General features: G+C 39.3%; 1 protein-coding gene across 1 annotated transcript in view; it reads left to right on the forward strand.

Moving 5' to 3' along the window:
- Positions 1 to 17,717, forward strand: part of Myo3a (myosin IIIA) — a 167,371-nt gene that overhangs the window by 146,844 nt on the left and 2,810 nt on the right. Inside the window, exons 30-32 of the mRNA XM_004659674.3 lie at positions 12,528 to 12,634; positions 14,761 to 14,801; positions 16,212 to 16,355. Of these exons, the coding sequence (XP_004659731.2) occupies positions 12,528 to 12,634; positions 14,761 to 14,801; positions 16,212 to 16,355 (292 nt within the window). The remainder of the gene's footprint in view (positions 1 to 12,527; positions 12,635 to 14,760; positions 14,802 to 16,211; positions 16,356 to 17,717) is intronic.

Below are 17,717 nucleotides of genomic sequence, written 5' to 3' on the forward strand. Positions count from 1 at the left end.
CTTTGTGTTTGTTTACATTTTTTGAAAAGCATAGTGGAAAGTTGGGAGAAAACATGTTGCTTGTTGTCTTGCTTCCATGCTAATTTCCTGTCCTCTGTAGTTGAGAAGAGATGTTGGATATGGAAAAGTTGTTTGGCTGTAAGAAATTGAACTTTCTTAAGGCTTCTAATTAAGGTATATCTTTGGAATGAGTTCAGTTTACATATCAGAAAGCCATACTTTACAGTCTGGCAGTAAGGCAAACTGCTTTTGTATAATTAATATTTAATATAATTTTAAATATTTTATTTGTTTATTTTAGAGAGAGAGAAAAAGAGAGAATGGCTGTACCAGGGCCTTTAGCCACTGCAAACTCCAGACACATGTACCACCTTGTGCATCTGGCTTACATGGGTACTGGAGAATCAAACCTGGGTCCTTTGGCTTTGCAGGCAAGTACCTTAACGACTAAGTCATCTCTCCATCCCCCATAATTAATTTCTCAAAGAATTATTCACACACAGTTTTAAAGTTGTCAGTAAAACTGACACTGGAAATAATCAGGTGTGGTGATGAATCTTGATTGCCCACTGGGCTGGATTGGGAAATCGCTAAATTTAGTGAAGCTCAGCCTCTGGGTGTGTCTCCAAGAGCATTTCCAGCATCAGATAAGAAAGGCTCTGACCTAATGGAGGGGTTAGCCCCTTAATGGAGCTGCAATTTGCTGGTATTATTGAAAGTGGGGAAAGATAAGAGTAGGTTGGAAGTTGCCTACTTGAAGAAAGCAGGCCAGTAGGGTGGTGTCCTTTGGAGCTAGATCTTCCATAAGTCAGTAGCATAATTCAAACTAAAGAACATGTAATTAGAGTTCTACAGTATTTCAACTTAATGAAAATGAGAATAGTCACATATCAACGTGATAAACAGGAAGTAACCTGATCTATGCTAATAGAAAGATTCAGTTCATTAAGTGTTTCATTATTAGTTAGAAAAAAAGCAATGAAGGAAATGATATTTTAAAGAAAAAAATCAACCCTGGGAAATATTGGCAGGAGATATAATGACTACAAGACAGAAATAAAATTATCAAAATGAAGCTAAGATAAGCACAATTATCAGAAAGAAGAAGATTGGATTGTAAAAGTTTTATAAAACAATGAAGAAGACAAAGTATAAGTCAAAATAAATATTTATACTAGCAAAACAAATTCAATAAAGATATAAGAGATAGCTGTTGACAGATGGATAGATGATATATAAATGAAGATAGATGGTTGGTTGATTGCTTGATAAATAGATAATAGAGATTTTTCTTTTAAAAATTAGAATGGGGGCTGGAGAGATAGCTCAGCAATTAAGGCAATTGTCTAAAAAGCCTAACAACCTGGGTTTGAATCACCAGTACCCACATAAAGCCAGATGCACAAAGCGAAACATACATCTGGAGTTTTCAGTAGCTAGAGGCCCTGGCATGCCAATTCTCTCTGTCTCACTTCTCTCTATCTCCCTCTGCTTGCAAATAAATAAATAACTTTTTAAATTTAGAATGGAAAAGAACCCATTGAGAATAGTAGCAAACAAAAATGAGTACCTAAAATAAAGTTAAGAGGAAAACAAGGGACAAAAAAAAGAGAAAAGATGAGATTGTACTCCTGCATTGAAAGATTAAAATAATGTAAACATGACCATTCTAAATTTAATGGCTCATGTAAAAAAATCTCACTCAAAATATCTGTGATATTTTCTTTGGAACCTAAGAAATGTTCCTACGTAGCCTTAAAAAATAACCTGAAGGTTTATAAATGCCTGCAACTCATGAAAACATATTGTATGCATACCACACATACACACATGCGAAAGAAGGGGGGCTGAGGAGATTGCTCAGTGGGTAAGTCACTTGCTTTGCAAGCATTAAGACTAAGGTTGAGATCCCCAGCCATGCAATTGCTGGGCAAGTGTGGTGACCCACCTGTAATCCCAGCACTCTGAAGGCAGAGATGGGAGAGCCCCAGACTTAACCAAATCATTGAGCTTTGGATTCAAATGAGGGATCCTGTCTCAGTGAATTCAACTGAAAGCATCAAAGAAGATAACCAGTGCCAACCACCGGCCTCTACATGTGCACATTCTCAGACAAACACACTATACACGTAACCCTGCCAAATAATAAACAAATGGATAATACTCAAAATTTTATGATTTTAGGGAGAAGAAATTAGATAGATTCTTACTGTATGCTGAATACCCAAATATTTTCGAAATGCAAATCATTGAAAGGTAAAGCATAAGGGAAATTAGTGAAATATTTAGAATCACAAACAAATATTAAAGGCTTATAAAGATTCAAATACATGATTAGAATATTAATGAGCTGAGCTGGGTATGGCAGCATATACCTTTAATCCCAGCATTTGGGAGGCAGAGGTAGGAGGATCACCATGAGTTCAAGGCCACCCTGAGACTACATAGTGAATTCCAGGTCAGCCTGGGCCACAGTGAGACCCTGCCTTGAAAAAATATATATATATATTGACAAGCCGAAGAAAAACTGGTTAAAATATGCAAAACAAATGTACAAAAAGTTAGTATGTGCGGCAGAGAGAGAGCTCTTCTATCAGTAGGTAGACCATGAATACTCCAGTACAGAAATAGACACAAGACATTACCTTATTTATGAAAGAATAAATTCAGGTGGTAAATAATATGTATAATCACACTAGTGATAAAAAAAATACAAATGAAAACAAGCTATTTTCTTATCAAAGTATCAAGTATAAAAAATTTTAAGTCATGAGAAGGTACTGATCATTTCCAAACACAAGAATACTCACCATTTTGAAAAGTGATGTGGTTAAAAAAAAATATAAAGAAGAAATCTGAAGTACTTTGTATCTTTGACTCTGTAAGCCCACTTGTAGGAAAACCCTCTGAAGAAATAATCAGCTCAAAAAAATTATGTACTGTGCATGGCTAGAAACAAAATTGAACAGTGGGAGAAGCACTAATCAGTAATGATGCATTTTTACATGGGATATTAGCAAGCCTTAAAGTTTATGGTTCAAAGAATAACCTAAGCAAGCTACTAGATATTCTAACAACATGATAAAATATTGCTGCAGAGTGAGAATTACAATACTGTAGATAAATCAACTTCATCTTCCCCACATGAGTTGGTTCATTAACAAAACTTCTAGACCAGCTGAGTAATTGTGCTAAGGGCTCAGGCTACCAAGTGACTCTTCACCACTTGTAACCTTCTACCCCATAAACAATTCAGCATCTGCATGATGCTCCTTCAACCTGGTTCAGAACCTCCATAGTTCTGTATGAGGAGCTCTGTCATCTCCAGGTATGTCATCTTCACTGCTAGCCTGAATCAAAGCCACCAAGAGCTATTTTGACCTCCCAGCTAGACAGTGTCTACACACATTCTAAAAGGAATAACAACCCTTCAGAAATACCATTTTATTTCATCTCACTTTGAGAGAAACCAAAAACTTTCATCTATGTATTACAAAGCATGAAATGGGCTAGAAAGGTGCCTTAGCAGTTAAAGGTACTTGCTTGCAAAGCCTAATGGCCCAGATTGAGACCTTAGTACACTTATTTCCCTCCCTCTTTCTCTCTTTCTCTCTCTCTCTCTCTCTCTCTCTCTCTCTCTCTCTCTCTCTTTCTCTCTCTCTCTCTCACACACACACACACACAAATGATAAATAAATGAAAATACTTAAAAGAAAGGAAGGAAAAAAGGACATGTTGCATGTTTAGAATCAGAATGCTGTTTGTGGTTTGTTTTGAGAGTTCTCCTGTATAGCCCAAACTGGCCTCAAACTTGGGCTCCTCCTCAGCCTCCTGGGTGCTAAGATTATAGGCATGTTCCATTACCCTCAGATCTTCTGTTTTTAAAAGACATGAAAATAAACAGTCCATATTTTTTAACTTCTGTCTCTGGGAAAAAAAAGCACAAGTACCCCAGGCTATACATCCAAGAATTTTATAAATATTTTATTATTTATTTATTTGAGAAAGAGAGAGAGAGAGAGAGAGAGAGAGTGTTTGTGTGTGTGTGTGTGTACACCAGGGCCTCCAGCCACTGTAAATGAACTTCAGATGCATGCACTCCCTTGTGCATCTGGCTTACATGGATCCTGGGGAATTGAACCTGGGTCTGGCTTTGCAGGCAAGTGCCTTAACCTCTAAGCCATCTCTCCAACCCCAATTTTTTTAGATAAATTAAAATCAATGCTAGTTTTTAAAAGAGCCAAAATGTAATCAGGGGCCATCCATACCACTCTGCTGAGTCTCCCATGAATTCTAGGCACCTAACCATGGATTTCCATTGTTGTACTATATCCATAGCCCCACAGGCATGTACTCAGTGTTTAACATGTGGGATGTCTACGCCCACAAAATATGACATTTTCAGTCAATGGGCTTCTGCTGAGGTACCTCCTTCTTATGACTTTGCACATATGTAAGATGGCTGGGGATAAAAGGATGACAAAACTCCATCGGTAAGAACAAGACTAACTAATCTGAGGACTCTATGCCTGACTCTACCCAATGGAAATGACGGAAGTAAATGGCCATGTCCAAGAGTCAAGGATTGTCCACAGGATCTGGGGTTTCATCTCATCCTATGAGCAGGACCTTTTTCTTCTATTTCTGCTTTGACATCAGAAAAAAGTAAAATGACATGAGGGGCAGGTGAGGACAACAGTATGCCTAAACATAGAGTGTGAAAAACTAAATGTTTCCTTCTCAAGACTTCAAAGTTCCAAATGAGAGTAGCCTCAGGTGAGAGCCAGCCCCAGGAGAAGAAACCAAAGGCTTGGGCTGTGCAGTTCACATGGGGCAGGAATAGTGGCAGCCAGCTTAGAAGACCAGAGGAGGCTCAGACATGCCACTGAAGGGTATAGCATCCTCTACATGCTAAGGACATACAGCATAAGACAAGTACCTAATCGTAACTCTACCTTCCACTTAAGTTCAAGAGAACATAGGTACCCACAAGAAGAGCAAAAGGTCAAACTAAACTAACCATAGGATCTGAACAGATATCCCAGAGCAAAATGAGGGAGGACAGCAAAGCAAGTAGTAGCACTTGAGAAACTGGACTCAAAGGTAGACATCACACACTCAGATCCTGGACTCCACACACTCAGAACCTGGACACCACACACTCAGAACCTGGACTCCACACACTCAGAAGCTGGACTCCACACACTCAGAACCTGGACTCCACACACTCAGAAGCTGGACTCCACAAACTCAGAACCTGGACTCCACACACTCAGAACCTGGACTCCACACACTCAGATCCTGGACTCCACACACTCAGAACCTGGACTCCACACACTCAGAACCTGGACTCCACACACTCAAATCCAGAACTTCACACACTCAGATGCTGGACTACACACTCAGAACCTGGACTCCACACACTCAGATCCTGGACTCCACACACTCAGAACCTGGACACCACACACTCAGAACCTGGACTCCACACACTCAGAACCTGGACTCCACACACTCAGAACCTGGACTCCACACACTCAAATCCAGAACTTCACACACTCAGATGCTGGACTCCACACACTCAGAACCTGGACTCCACACACTCAAAACCTGAACTTCACACACTTACAACCGGGACTTTACATGCAAAGAACCTCCACACATTCAGATTCTAGACATCTACACTCACAACCCGATCACCACATATTCAGAACCTGGACTCCATACACTTGGAACCTCCACACACCCAGATCCTGGACACCACTCTCAGATTCCAAATACTGGACATCATACTCAAGAACTGGATCTCCTCCCTAAGTCTCCTAGACTGGCTAAGGACAGATGAGGTGAAAGGTGGAAACTTTAAGTTGTACCCATGACTGGGAGTCTTTCTTTAATTTGTACTAAAAAGTCATTGAGAATTCTGTAGATCACTATATTTCTTAAAGGTCACAGCTGTCAGGAAGAAATGGAAACTTACAGTAAAACTAAAGAGAAAATTGATTTTTTAAGAAAAAAATTATGGAAACAAGTGCACTTCTGCTAGCATCTGAATTAGGTATGTGGTATTTATGCAAATCACCCTCTGCATGCATACTTAAGTAAAATAGCATAATTATCATTAAAATGAGAAAAATACTGAAATTTAATATTCTAAAGCAAATACTGGCAATGAGTTTTAAATTTGTCTCTTGCCTTCTGAAAGCAAAGTGTTGAGATGTCTATTATCCGTAAAAGGTACATTTCTGATAAACTAAAACACTTAAGGAAATTACTACCAGAACAATATAAATAAATGTCTTACCTTCTGGCTGTAACCTTTGCAAGTTAATATCATTCACATCACACAAAATATCCAAAAACCTCATTTTGCTAGTGCCAACATTGATACACTACTGAGAACTCACGATTATAAATGTCTGTGTCACTTTTGTAATTATGGTGTTAGGATGATTAGTCGACAGAGTTTGTATCCCCCAAAGGAACAAAAGTGCAGAGAGGCATGAGAGAACGGAATAAACATGTGCCTATACAAAGCCCCTGTGTGCTGAGAAATTCATGGAAAGCTTAGAGATCAGAAAATGGTAGAGTCCACGGAGCTTACAGCAGAGCAATCAAACACATCAATGGGTTTTATTTTCGGTGCTACCCACCCTGTATGGCAACATCATAGCATGACAACCTTCAGTAGTATCCAGCCCTCTGCCTTGAATTGTGCTAGTGAAAAAAAAAAGAAATCAATAAATGAACACTAATGTAAATTCCATGAGACAGAAAATTTGAAAGTTCAATGCTTTTTGACTCTTTAGCCCTAGAATGTACACATACCTACATTTATACCTGTGAATATTTTACATAGATGTGTTGTCCCCATATGTTCCAGGAACTTCTTAGGTAGTGCCTTTTCCTGTTTACTCTGCTCCTTTCCATCTGTTCCCCCTCCCAGCTTATATAACTGTCCCATTCAGGAACCCTTGATCTTAAAATTCATATTCTTTCTTATTTTTCACACATGTGTCTATGTACTTATCCACACATCATGTGTAAATAATTTTAGTATTACTTCTATAAGAGAGGCCATAATATATAGACACTTAAGCAACTTGCTTTTCTCTCAGTACCTTTGCTAGGACCCTTACAAGTCAACTATGTAGCTATCATTTATTCTTCATAATGACTACATAATATTCCGTTGCAACTTTGTGTTAATATATATTTTCTTTGTCTAGTTTTGGCCACTATGAAAAATATTGCAGTAAACAACTCTGAAAATTAGCTTTGTTTGCTAGAATTTTAATTTTACGGGGTTGGCCTCAAGGATAATAGCATTATGGAAATGAAAATTTACTTCCCTAAAAGGTCTTAATAGTGGCCTTTTCCACTAACCAGCTGTGAAATTGCACCCTTTCTGATATCTTGTCCAGAGGTGATGTCTTTCCTTGTAATCTTTGCTAATGTGGTTTGGGTAAAAGATATCTCATTAGCTTTCAATTTGTCACCTTGTCTAAGTAGCGTCCCATAGATTCCTTCCCAAACTGACTGGCTTTACTAATATGCTCATCTTAAACTTCCTATTCATATCTTTTGCCCACTTTTTTCAGTTAACTCTATGTTTTTGTAGCCTTTGCCAGCACTCTGTATATTTTTAAACAAAAAACAAAACAGTCATTTCTCAATTTGATTGTAAAATACAATTTTCCAAGTTTGTTATGTGCCTTCTGACTTCATTAACATACAAAGGTTTCCATGTCTCGTTTTACAGTGCTGAGAATTGAGTACAGGGCCTCGAGCATGCAAGGCGAGTCATTGTACCACTACACCACAGCCCTTCAGTTTGTGTGTGTTCAGGTGTGTGCCCTGGCACATGTACGGAGGCCAGGAGATGATCTCGGGTTATCAGTTATCTCCTTCCACCTATTTGAGACAGGGCATCTTGGTTGTGGGGTTGTTGCTGCTGTTGGTGGTGGTGGTAGTGTTATTGTTTTTCCACTGGGAAGGCCAGTCTAGCTGTCTCACAGGCTTCAGGATTCTCTTGGTTCTACCTCCCATTGCCATAGGTGCTTTCAGATTACAGATAAGTACACCACTTTGTGTCCAGCTCTATGTGGGATCTGGGGATTGAACCTGGGTTAGCAGGCTCATGAAATAAGTGCCTTTAACTGCTGAGCCATCTTCCCAGTCCCCTTTCATCTATTTTTAATAAACAAATATGTATAACTTTTTTGACTTCTGACATTTGGAGTTTTTGTTGTTTTGTTTTGTTTGTGTTGTTTTGTTTTGTTTTTGAGGTAGGGTCTCACTCTAGCCCAGGTTGACCTGGAATTCATTATGTAGTCTCAGGATGGCCTAGAACTCACAGTGATCTTCCTACCTCTGCCACCCAAATGCTGGGGTTAAAAGTGTGTGCCAGCATGCCCCACTGACTTCTGACTTTAGATTAAGACATGTATGCCTCTAGATGAATCATAAGTTCACTTAAATTTTCTTCTTGGGGTGAGAGTTTAGCTTGGATGTCATGCAATGGAATCTGGGCATATGTTTCTTAGCAGAAATAGTGCTTAAATCATTACTATTGCATATAATAAAGGGCCAGTGATGAATCTTTTTGTAGTTACTTCCCTCTGGGACAAAACACCTCACCAAAAGCAGCTTATAAAAGAAAAGGATTTAGTTACAACTTTAAGTTTCAAGGGGAAGCTTCATTGTGGCAGAGGAAGCTGTCTCACATCATTACACATCTGGAGCAGAGAGAGAAAGAAGCAAGAGAAGACCAGCTCTGAACATCCAGGCAGGCAGATTAATCAACACCAAGGTCTAGCCCCAGTGACATACCTCCTTCAGCAAGACTCCACCTCCCAAAGTCTCCACCAGCTGAGCACTAAGCATGAGGCTTAATCACAAACTCTTAAGGCTATGGGGGACATTGACATTCAAACCACCACAAATCTGAATCCCCAAGTGCAGAAAGGCATAGATAAACTGAAATTTCCTCAACTGTGCTAATCAAACCAATGAATATTTAATACTGTATATAAACAATTATGACCAGCAGTGTAGATCAGCTTCATGGAGGATGGAAGATGCATGCATGCCTAGCTTTCTAGGCCCATGTCCAGCCTATAAGGTGAACCCATTTGTCACATTGACATGCACATGGTAACATTATCCAGCTCATTCATTTCAAAATGTATGGGAAATTGCTGTATGACAAAGGAAATCAGCTAGTTAGGAGGACTGTAGAGGTGGAATATGTGGAGGAGTGCTAATTAGAGAAATACAGCAATCACAGATCACCATCTTTTTTGAATAAAACTAAAGGAAATGAGATATTTATTACTGAGACTACATTAATGTTGATAAGAGACAGGAGTGAAATCACTTTTCCAACAAACCCCTGAACAATCATTCCCATTCACAGGAATAGATAAAGGACATGGAGGGAGTCCAAACATCTGAACCATTTCTGGATCCTGTCTTAGACTGTCACAGGCACATGATGGTAAAGCTTGGATTTCCAATGTCACCATAAATAGTAGTCTGTTATTCCCTTCCTCCTCACTTATCATCTCTTCTAAGGCTGACTATTAAACAGATTGTGTTAGCTCTTGCAAATTTTGATCATGTTCAAAATATATTGGTCATATCCACTTACCTTATTTACATCTGAATGGCAAGAAACATAACATATAATAGCAAATTATTATAAATTTAGAAATGCTGGAAAGTAGCCTGTAACTAAATTACAACTTGTCTTTATTATTGAAAGTATGAATGAAAACATTAGAACATTACTGTTGTCACCCTGAATTCAATAGCAGGTGGCAAGGAATTTGAGTTGCTACCTTGAGAGTGAAAACTAAAAACAAAAATGATCTAGGCATAAAGGAATCCCTGATCTTGCCTCCACATTCTTATCAAATGATCTCATTCAATTTGACTTCTATTACAAAGACTATTGGAAATGTCTTTGAGAAGGTCAAGGGTATACTTCATTGACCAGAGTAAAGCCCTTTTTCTGTCCTGTTACCTATGACCCTCCCCCCACACACACACCTTTAGCATTATTTGCTATTTCTCGCCTACATGACTGAGGATAGGGTTTCAGGAAGTAGCATGTTTATATTATTTATCCCTGTATTCAGAAGATATTTGGTGAGAGTTAACAGATTACATATGATGAATGTTTAATGAAAGTTTGCTGGACAAGGAAATGGTCTTTCTCTTGCTTCAGATGAAACCTTCTGCTCAGAGTTTCCTTTAGGTTTGATTCCCATCCCCCATGACAGTTCCCCTTCCTTAATTCCTTATTACCTACAGAGTACTTCCATCTCAAACTCTTGGATTCTAAGGAAACTTTCTTCTCCATGGAAGATTCTATTAACTACAACCTCCATGGGAACATTCTGTATGTCTTCTAGGTTCAAAATATTGGTGTCACTTTTGTTTTTTCCCTTCTTCCTTTCCTAGACAGGCAATCAGCAATTAACCGTTTTTAAATACACTCTTACAGTGTTCTTCTCAGTTACCCTTGCCAAAATTCTGGGGCAAGACACTCCTTTTTTAATATTTTATTTATTTATTTATTTATGAGAGAGAAAAAGAGGATGGGTGCACCAGGGCCTCCAGCCACTGCAAATAAACTCCAAACACATGTATCACCTTGTGCATCTAGTTTATATGGGTACTGGAGAATCGAACCTGGGTCCCTAGGCTTCACAGGCAAGTGCCTGAAACACTAAGCCATCTCTCCAGCCCCCAAGCCACTCATTTTCTAAGTTGTAGCAGAGTCTTAATCTGCATTGTTGTTGTTGTTGTTGTTATTTTTAATTTCACAAATGAAACAGGACTTTTTTTTTCCTTCCTGAAGTATAAATTCAGTTATGAAACTTTGAAACATTTATGATTATGGTTAGTTTTCCATTCAACCTTAAACTTCTCCTAAGTCAGGTCATTTACAATCTGAGCAGTTCCAACTGTATCTCTCTCTTTTCTCCCAAATTTTCTCTGGCCAGTCCAGTTACCTCAGTAGAATCCCAATTCATCATGTTGATGGTTATGACTTTGCTTATTGTTTTTTTCTTGTAGAAAAATGTTTCACAACCTCATAGTCCTCTTCAGCATCCTTCATTTCCCCTCTCTCTGTGAAATTTTCATTGATGCCTCATGATCACCATCTCATAGAACATACTTGGTACTTGTTAGCTGTATAAATCCACTTGAGGCCTGTTATGAGATGAACTGTGCCCACTCAAAATTCACATCTTGAAGTCTTATCCCTGACATGTCTGGCTGTGATTGGATTTTGAAACAGGGTTTTTAAAGAAGTAATAAAGTTGAAAGTAGATCATTGGAGTGGGATTTAATCCACAGTATGAATAGCATCTTCCAAAAAGCAAGAAGTTAGGGAACCCACCACTGTGATAGTGGGAACCCATCACTAAGCTTTGGACTTTTAGTCTCCAGAATGGCAAGGAAATAAGTTCATGTTGTTTAAGCCACTTGGTATGTGGTATTCTATTAGGGCATTCTGGAAAATGAATATAAAACCCAATCTCATAGTTCTTACCACTTATTATTTTTACCTCTCATGTTTGAAAATAGAAGGTAAAGAAAGTTTTAGATAGTGGGGATCATGACTTAAGTTCTGAAGTTATCCTTCCCCTTCACTGGTAGCCAGAATGTGGCATGTCTTTAAAGATGCCAAGAGGTTTGATTCTATTTTAGCTCATGGGCACAGTGTTAAGTGAACAGTCAATACTCAACATACTTTTGTTAACTGGATCACTGAATTGTCATAATGCATAAAAGTAAACTCCTAGTGCCTCAAAGATAAATATAAATTAAATAACCAGTAAAACTCTGAGAAGAAAATCCAGATGAATTCATGAACCATCTAAGGGTATAAATGCCTTAATAGAATTTGTAAGTCAAAAAAGTCTATGTATATATGATCAAAAATAGATGAAGGGGACCTGGGGAGATGGCTCAGCAGTTAAAGGTGCTTGCTCCATGAACCTGATGGCCCAGGTCCAATCCCCAGCAGCCACACAGGGCTGGACACAAAATGGTGTACTTGTCTGCAATCCTAAAGTGCCTATGGCAATGGGAGGCAGAGCGAGGAGAATCATGAAGCCTGTAGGACAGATAGACTCTAGGTGCTTTACAATGAAGATCAGCTAGTGCTTGTCTGGGTAGGCCACCATGAGTCTGGGTGAAATGAAAAGAAAGGAATAGCAGAGTCTATGAGTTTAAGTTTTTTAGGTTTTCCTTCCAGCTCTGACTCCTGTCCTCATCCCTTCTGTGTGCTCGTGTGCCTTGTCTCACATCATCAAAGTCTGCACTCTTTTCCCTTCCTTATTCTCAAAGTCTGAGACCATCAGACCACTGGAGGAAGACCTGCGACCAAGAGTACAGTAAGGGTTAGTTGGGGAACAAACATAGTTTTCATGCATAGAACTTCTTATTTATCTCAAAAGGAAACACTGCATGGTTTTTGGAAGTGATTACTTGATGTAACCACCTTCTTACAGGTATCTCTAAAGGAGAAGAGCCAAAAATATTGAGACCCCCAAGACGACCCCGGAAGCCCAAAACATTAAATAACCCTGAAGACTCCACATACTATTATCTACTTCATGTAAGTGGCTCGTGCTTATGATCAGATGGGAACCATAGCACCCTTTGAAGGCCAGTGGAATGGAAACTGGGTGCATTAGGCTGCCTCAGAAAAAGGCCTGATAACAAAGAGACATTCCTTGGTCTCCTTGCTAAAACTCCTCCAGCCTAAATGTTTTCTTTGTGCTCTTTATCATGCTCCTAGCATCTTGCAGTCTTGCGTCCACCATGCTTTCCCAGCAGTATTTTCTGAGCTTATATGAGAATATATTAAGCCAGAAAGGGAAGTCTGACGTGGCAGGAAGCCTACAGAGAGAGATCTTCATTCAAATGAGTGGGTTATGGTGAACATAGAAGGGGAAAAAAGAAGTTAATATTTATTGACACCTGCTAAATTCCACAGATTGATGACCCATTCATATCTATTGTGATTTATAATCCTAGACACTGCCCTTAGTATCATATGTACAACCCATGGGGTCAGGATTCTGAAACACAGATAAGCATCTTAGGCATCACATCAGGGTCACCACCTTTACTGAGATCTCCTGGATCCACTCAGTGGATAACATGAGAATTCATAGGGTATCATTCCCACCAGTCTTCCCATCCTCATGTCCCTGTTCTCCCTGAATGCCACCATCACCCACTTAGTGTTGCTTTTTCCCTCAAAACTACACCTGCATCAGTTGCTCCGTTCTTTGGCTTCTACCTATTAGCTCATCCTCCTTCCCTAACATCACAGCAACTACCAAACTCAGACTGCCACCCTTTCTCACCTGGACTATTTCAGTCCCTATGTAACTGACTGAAATCTTATCCTCCCCAGCCTACACCAGAAAGTTTCTCTCAATGATAAAGTATTATGTTCCTCCCCTGAGGGGCTCAGCAATTGCACCAGCATAAAGTGCAGCTTCTTTCTGGGGATTTTCTCAGTGGACACAGAACTAGCCTCTCTCCAGCTTCATCACCTACCTCCCCCCATGTCCACTCACCATAGGTAACTGCTTAAAACTCCCACAGCGAGCAGCATCCTCTCAGGCTTCCAGGTCTTTCCCAGACAAGGGACCCTTTGAACTCAGTGGTCCCTTCATGGGATAACACTTATTCAGTCTTATACACTATAGTTCCACAGAGAAGGGGAGCACTTCTCCATACCCTAGAGAACCCAGAGAATGCATTTTAAGCAAGCTTCCTATCTCACAGAAGATGAAGCTCACATTCAGCTCCCAACTTCTGTTCTCTTCCTTCCCTCTGGATTGCATTTGTTGCCCTACACTGCCTCTCTACCTAATGGAGTTACCCAGAATTCAGTCCCCCAGTCCCCCATTCATTTCTCCTTTTGTTTCCTTTGAAGGATCTCATTAGCCATCATAACCTAGCCACTAACAACTTCACTCTCTCTCCTTCCCTCCCCCCCCCTACTCTCTTCAAACTCAAATGCCTCGCGATTTTCATATAACCTGCATGGAAGGGCACACAGTATCACACATGAGCACACACATGCACGCAGCACTGTGGGGATATCAGTCACATTCCATACAAATCGTCCAGTGAACTATACAACCAAGTGACTTTTAGTACAACTATCACCACAGTTAATTTTGCCACATCTTCATCTCCACCCAAAAGAAATTCTACCCATTAGCAGTCAGTCCTCACCCTCACCCCTGCCCCAGACCCAAGGCAATTGTGAATCTACCTTCTTTTTTATTTTTAAAAGCTTATGACTTTTTATTGTTTTATTTATTTATTTATTTATTTATTTATTTATTTATTTATTTAAGAAGAGAAAGAGAATGGGCACATCATGGCCTCTGGCCACTGCAAATGAACTCCAAATGCATGCACTACCATGTTCATCTGCCCTATGTAGATTCTGGGGAGTCACACCTGGGTCCTTAGGTTTCTCAGGCAAGCAACCTAACTGCTAAGCCATCTCTCTAGGCCTCTACTTTCTATCTCCATAGATTTGCCTCTTCTACACCTGCCACATAAATGCCATGATTTACCAACTAATTTTATAAAGCACTAGTCTCTCATCCTGGATCCTCCTTCTTCCTCATCTCCCATTAAGATCATGATATTATACATTATGATCACATCTTGCTATATATTATATATTTTCAATTCTTCTATTCCCTTTAGAAGTCAATTCAAGAAGAAAAACGAAGACCACGAAAAGACAGGTAATTATCACTTTTAAATTACAACATTATCTTTTTGAAGTAAAATGACAAATCTTTATGTTCAAAATTGATTAGAATTCATATATTTATCTGGATACAATTGGAAAATAACATGCACTCAACACATTTATAAAGTAAGCATATGTCATATATGCAATTTATAAAATGGAAATATATGGAACCAGCACCATGTGAAGCATTCATTGAGAATTCAAATGTGTTCTGAATGAATTAAACTGTCTCACTAAAGAATTTACTTTTCTCAGCCCATTGAATAGTTTTAATTGGCAATTTGAACATGCTCACATCCACAAACTTTGTTTCCTTGTACTCCTTTTTGTCTTGTTTTCTTTAATGCATGATAAATGTCACATTTTCTAATCTCTACAGATCTGTTAGGGTGGCAAGGTTTGTGTCTCCTGTGAGCATGGCACACAATCTCACATTCCCCATTCCTTATAATATTTCAGCCTATCAATACTTTACTAGTTTAAATATCAATACTTTACTAGTTATACCACTAATTTAATCAATTGTCATGTCAACTAAGTTCCAGGCAGTGCTAACAGCAAAAGTGGGCTCTTTATTAAAAATGGATAAACATAGTTTCCTATTTATGACCTGGTTGCAGTCTAAACGTTCCTTTACAAATTCGTATCTATAACTTGAAAAACATTTGCCTAGCAACACCATAACATGTGCTTCACACATGGATTTCCAGACCTGCCTATTTATCTCCTCTAAAAATGCATCAGACTACAAGTGCATACAAACCCCTTCACAGACTCTATGAGGGTCCATCAGACCATACATGCGTACAGCCCATCACAGAACCAGATAGTAGCCTGAGCAGACTCACTAGTTCACATGGCTGAGAATACAGCCCTATGTGCATATCATGGCAGGAATGAAAATCTAGCACAGAAGCCTATCTCCTAACAACCAGCAGACTGGAGACCATCAGGCTACCTGTGAACAAAGTCAGTTGAGGTCATAAAGGCTTGCGTATAGCAAAGAACTGGTGGCTGATGACATCTGAAAATGTTTTGTGTTCATGAATAAAGGCAGTTTAGTCGCCCAAGGGCCTGTTGTGAATTCTTGTGTAGACTGGCCAAACTAGGACACCATTTATCACTGGTAATTCTAGACTCTGCCAGTTTTGTGCTGTGTTAAATTGGATAAAACAGGAAAAGCTGCTCCCGCCACTAATGCTCTATTCAAGGTAAGGACGAAGGGGTTGCTCTTCATTCATGGCCAGTGCTCTTGAAGCACACTTCATGACTACTCCAATTTACGTTGACATGTATTGTGGCTCTTAAGTTATAGTAAAAGAAGAAAACATTTCTATAAGTCAAGTAAGTAGAAATTAGACTGAGGTTTATGTTTATGTGCTTATATGTTCATTTCCAGTCAAGGAAAATTACTAGATTTAGAGGATTTCTACTATAAGGAATTTTTGCCCAGCTGTTCTGGACCAAACGACCATAATCCTAATTTAAGAGAACAGAGACCAGAGCAGGACCTCCAGGATCAGCACAGTAAGGCTCATGAAAGGTAACAAGATGCAGTTTGTTATATGTTCTACTGCACATTCAAAATTCAATCCTTAAGTAACTTTATTCTATGTAGCAACTAATGACAACATGTGCATTGAACATTACAGTGTGATAGTGATATTGTAAAAGTTAAATCACAAATATTGTGGAATCATAATTATACATCCCAAGTGTCCTAGGAAAATCTCAATGTATACCCTTTTGCTGGTATAATTAATAATAGTACCCTCTTTTTAAAAGATTTCTAGGGTTGGAGAGATGGCTCAGCAGTTAAAGCGCTTGCCTGCAGAGCCTAATTGGTGATGGGAGCACAGCTCATGGAATTTTTGCAAAAGAGAAGCAGAAAGATTATAAGAGCCACATGTTGGAAGTTCAAACCCAGAGGCATTGCCCCCAGTATGTGCAACTCTCACAACACATAACCCACAACCCCATGGGGAAAACCAGCAACCCTGAGGAAGTCCCCAAGCAGAATGGGGGCAGGGATGAAGGAAAGGGTGGTACCAACCATGACGTATCCATACTAAGTATGTCCATAATAAAAACATTCAAAAAAAGAAAACAATTGGTGGTAGTAAATCAGTGGTTGGAGAGTAGCATTATGGGCAACAGAAACCATGTTCTCTTCTCCTCCTCTTATTATGTAATCTAGAGAGGCTTCTGTTGAACAATAGTGAATGATGTGGGTGGGATTTTAATTATGGCAAGAATTTGTAGACAGAGTGGAATGGAGAAATAAGATGATACAAGAGTACATCAGTCAAGAGTAGGAGAATCAGAGCCTGGAGAGATGGCTCAGCAGTTAAGGCACTTGCCTACAAAGTCTAGCGAGCCAAGTTTGACTAAAGTATCCTCATAAGGCCAGATACATAATGTGGCACATGCATATGGAGCTTGCAGCAGCTGGAGGCCATTGTGCATCCATTTTCTCTATCTCTCCTCTCCTCTCCTCTCCTCTCCTCTCCTCTTCTCTTCTCTTCTCTTCTCTTCTCTCTCTCTCTCTCTCTCTCTCTCTCTCTCTCTCTCTCTCTCTTCTTACAAATAAATAAAAATATTTTTTTAAAAAAGAGTAGGAGAATCAGAGGCTGGGGAGATAACTTCAGTCAGTGAAGTGCTAGCCAAGCAAGCATGAGAATCTAAGCTCAGATCCTCAGAACTTACTAACAGCTGGATGTGATGTGTGCCTGTATTCCTAAAACTAAGGAGATGGAAACAGGAAGATTCCTGAGTCTTGTTGGCTAGCTAGCCTAGATGAATAGATGAGCTCAAAGTTCATTAATAAACCTGTCTCAAAATAATAATAATTCAAGGTAGAGAGATGGCAAAGAAGTAAATGCACTTGCCTACAAAGCAAGGTACA

The sequence above is a fragment of the Jaculus jaculus genome, chromosome 5 (genome assembly GCF_020740685.1).
Source record: "Jaculus jaculus isolate mJacJac1 chromosome 5, mJacJac1.mat.Y.cur, whole genome shotgun sequence".
In the NCBI taxonomy this organism is placed as follows: Eukaryota; Metazoa; Chordata; class Mammalia; order Rodentia; family Dipodidae; genus Jaculus; species Jaculus jaculus.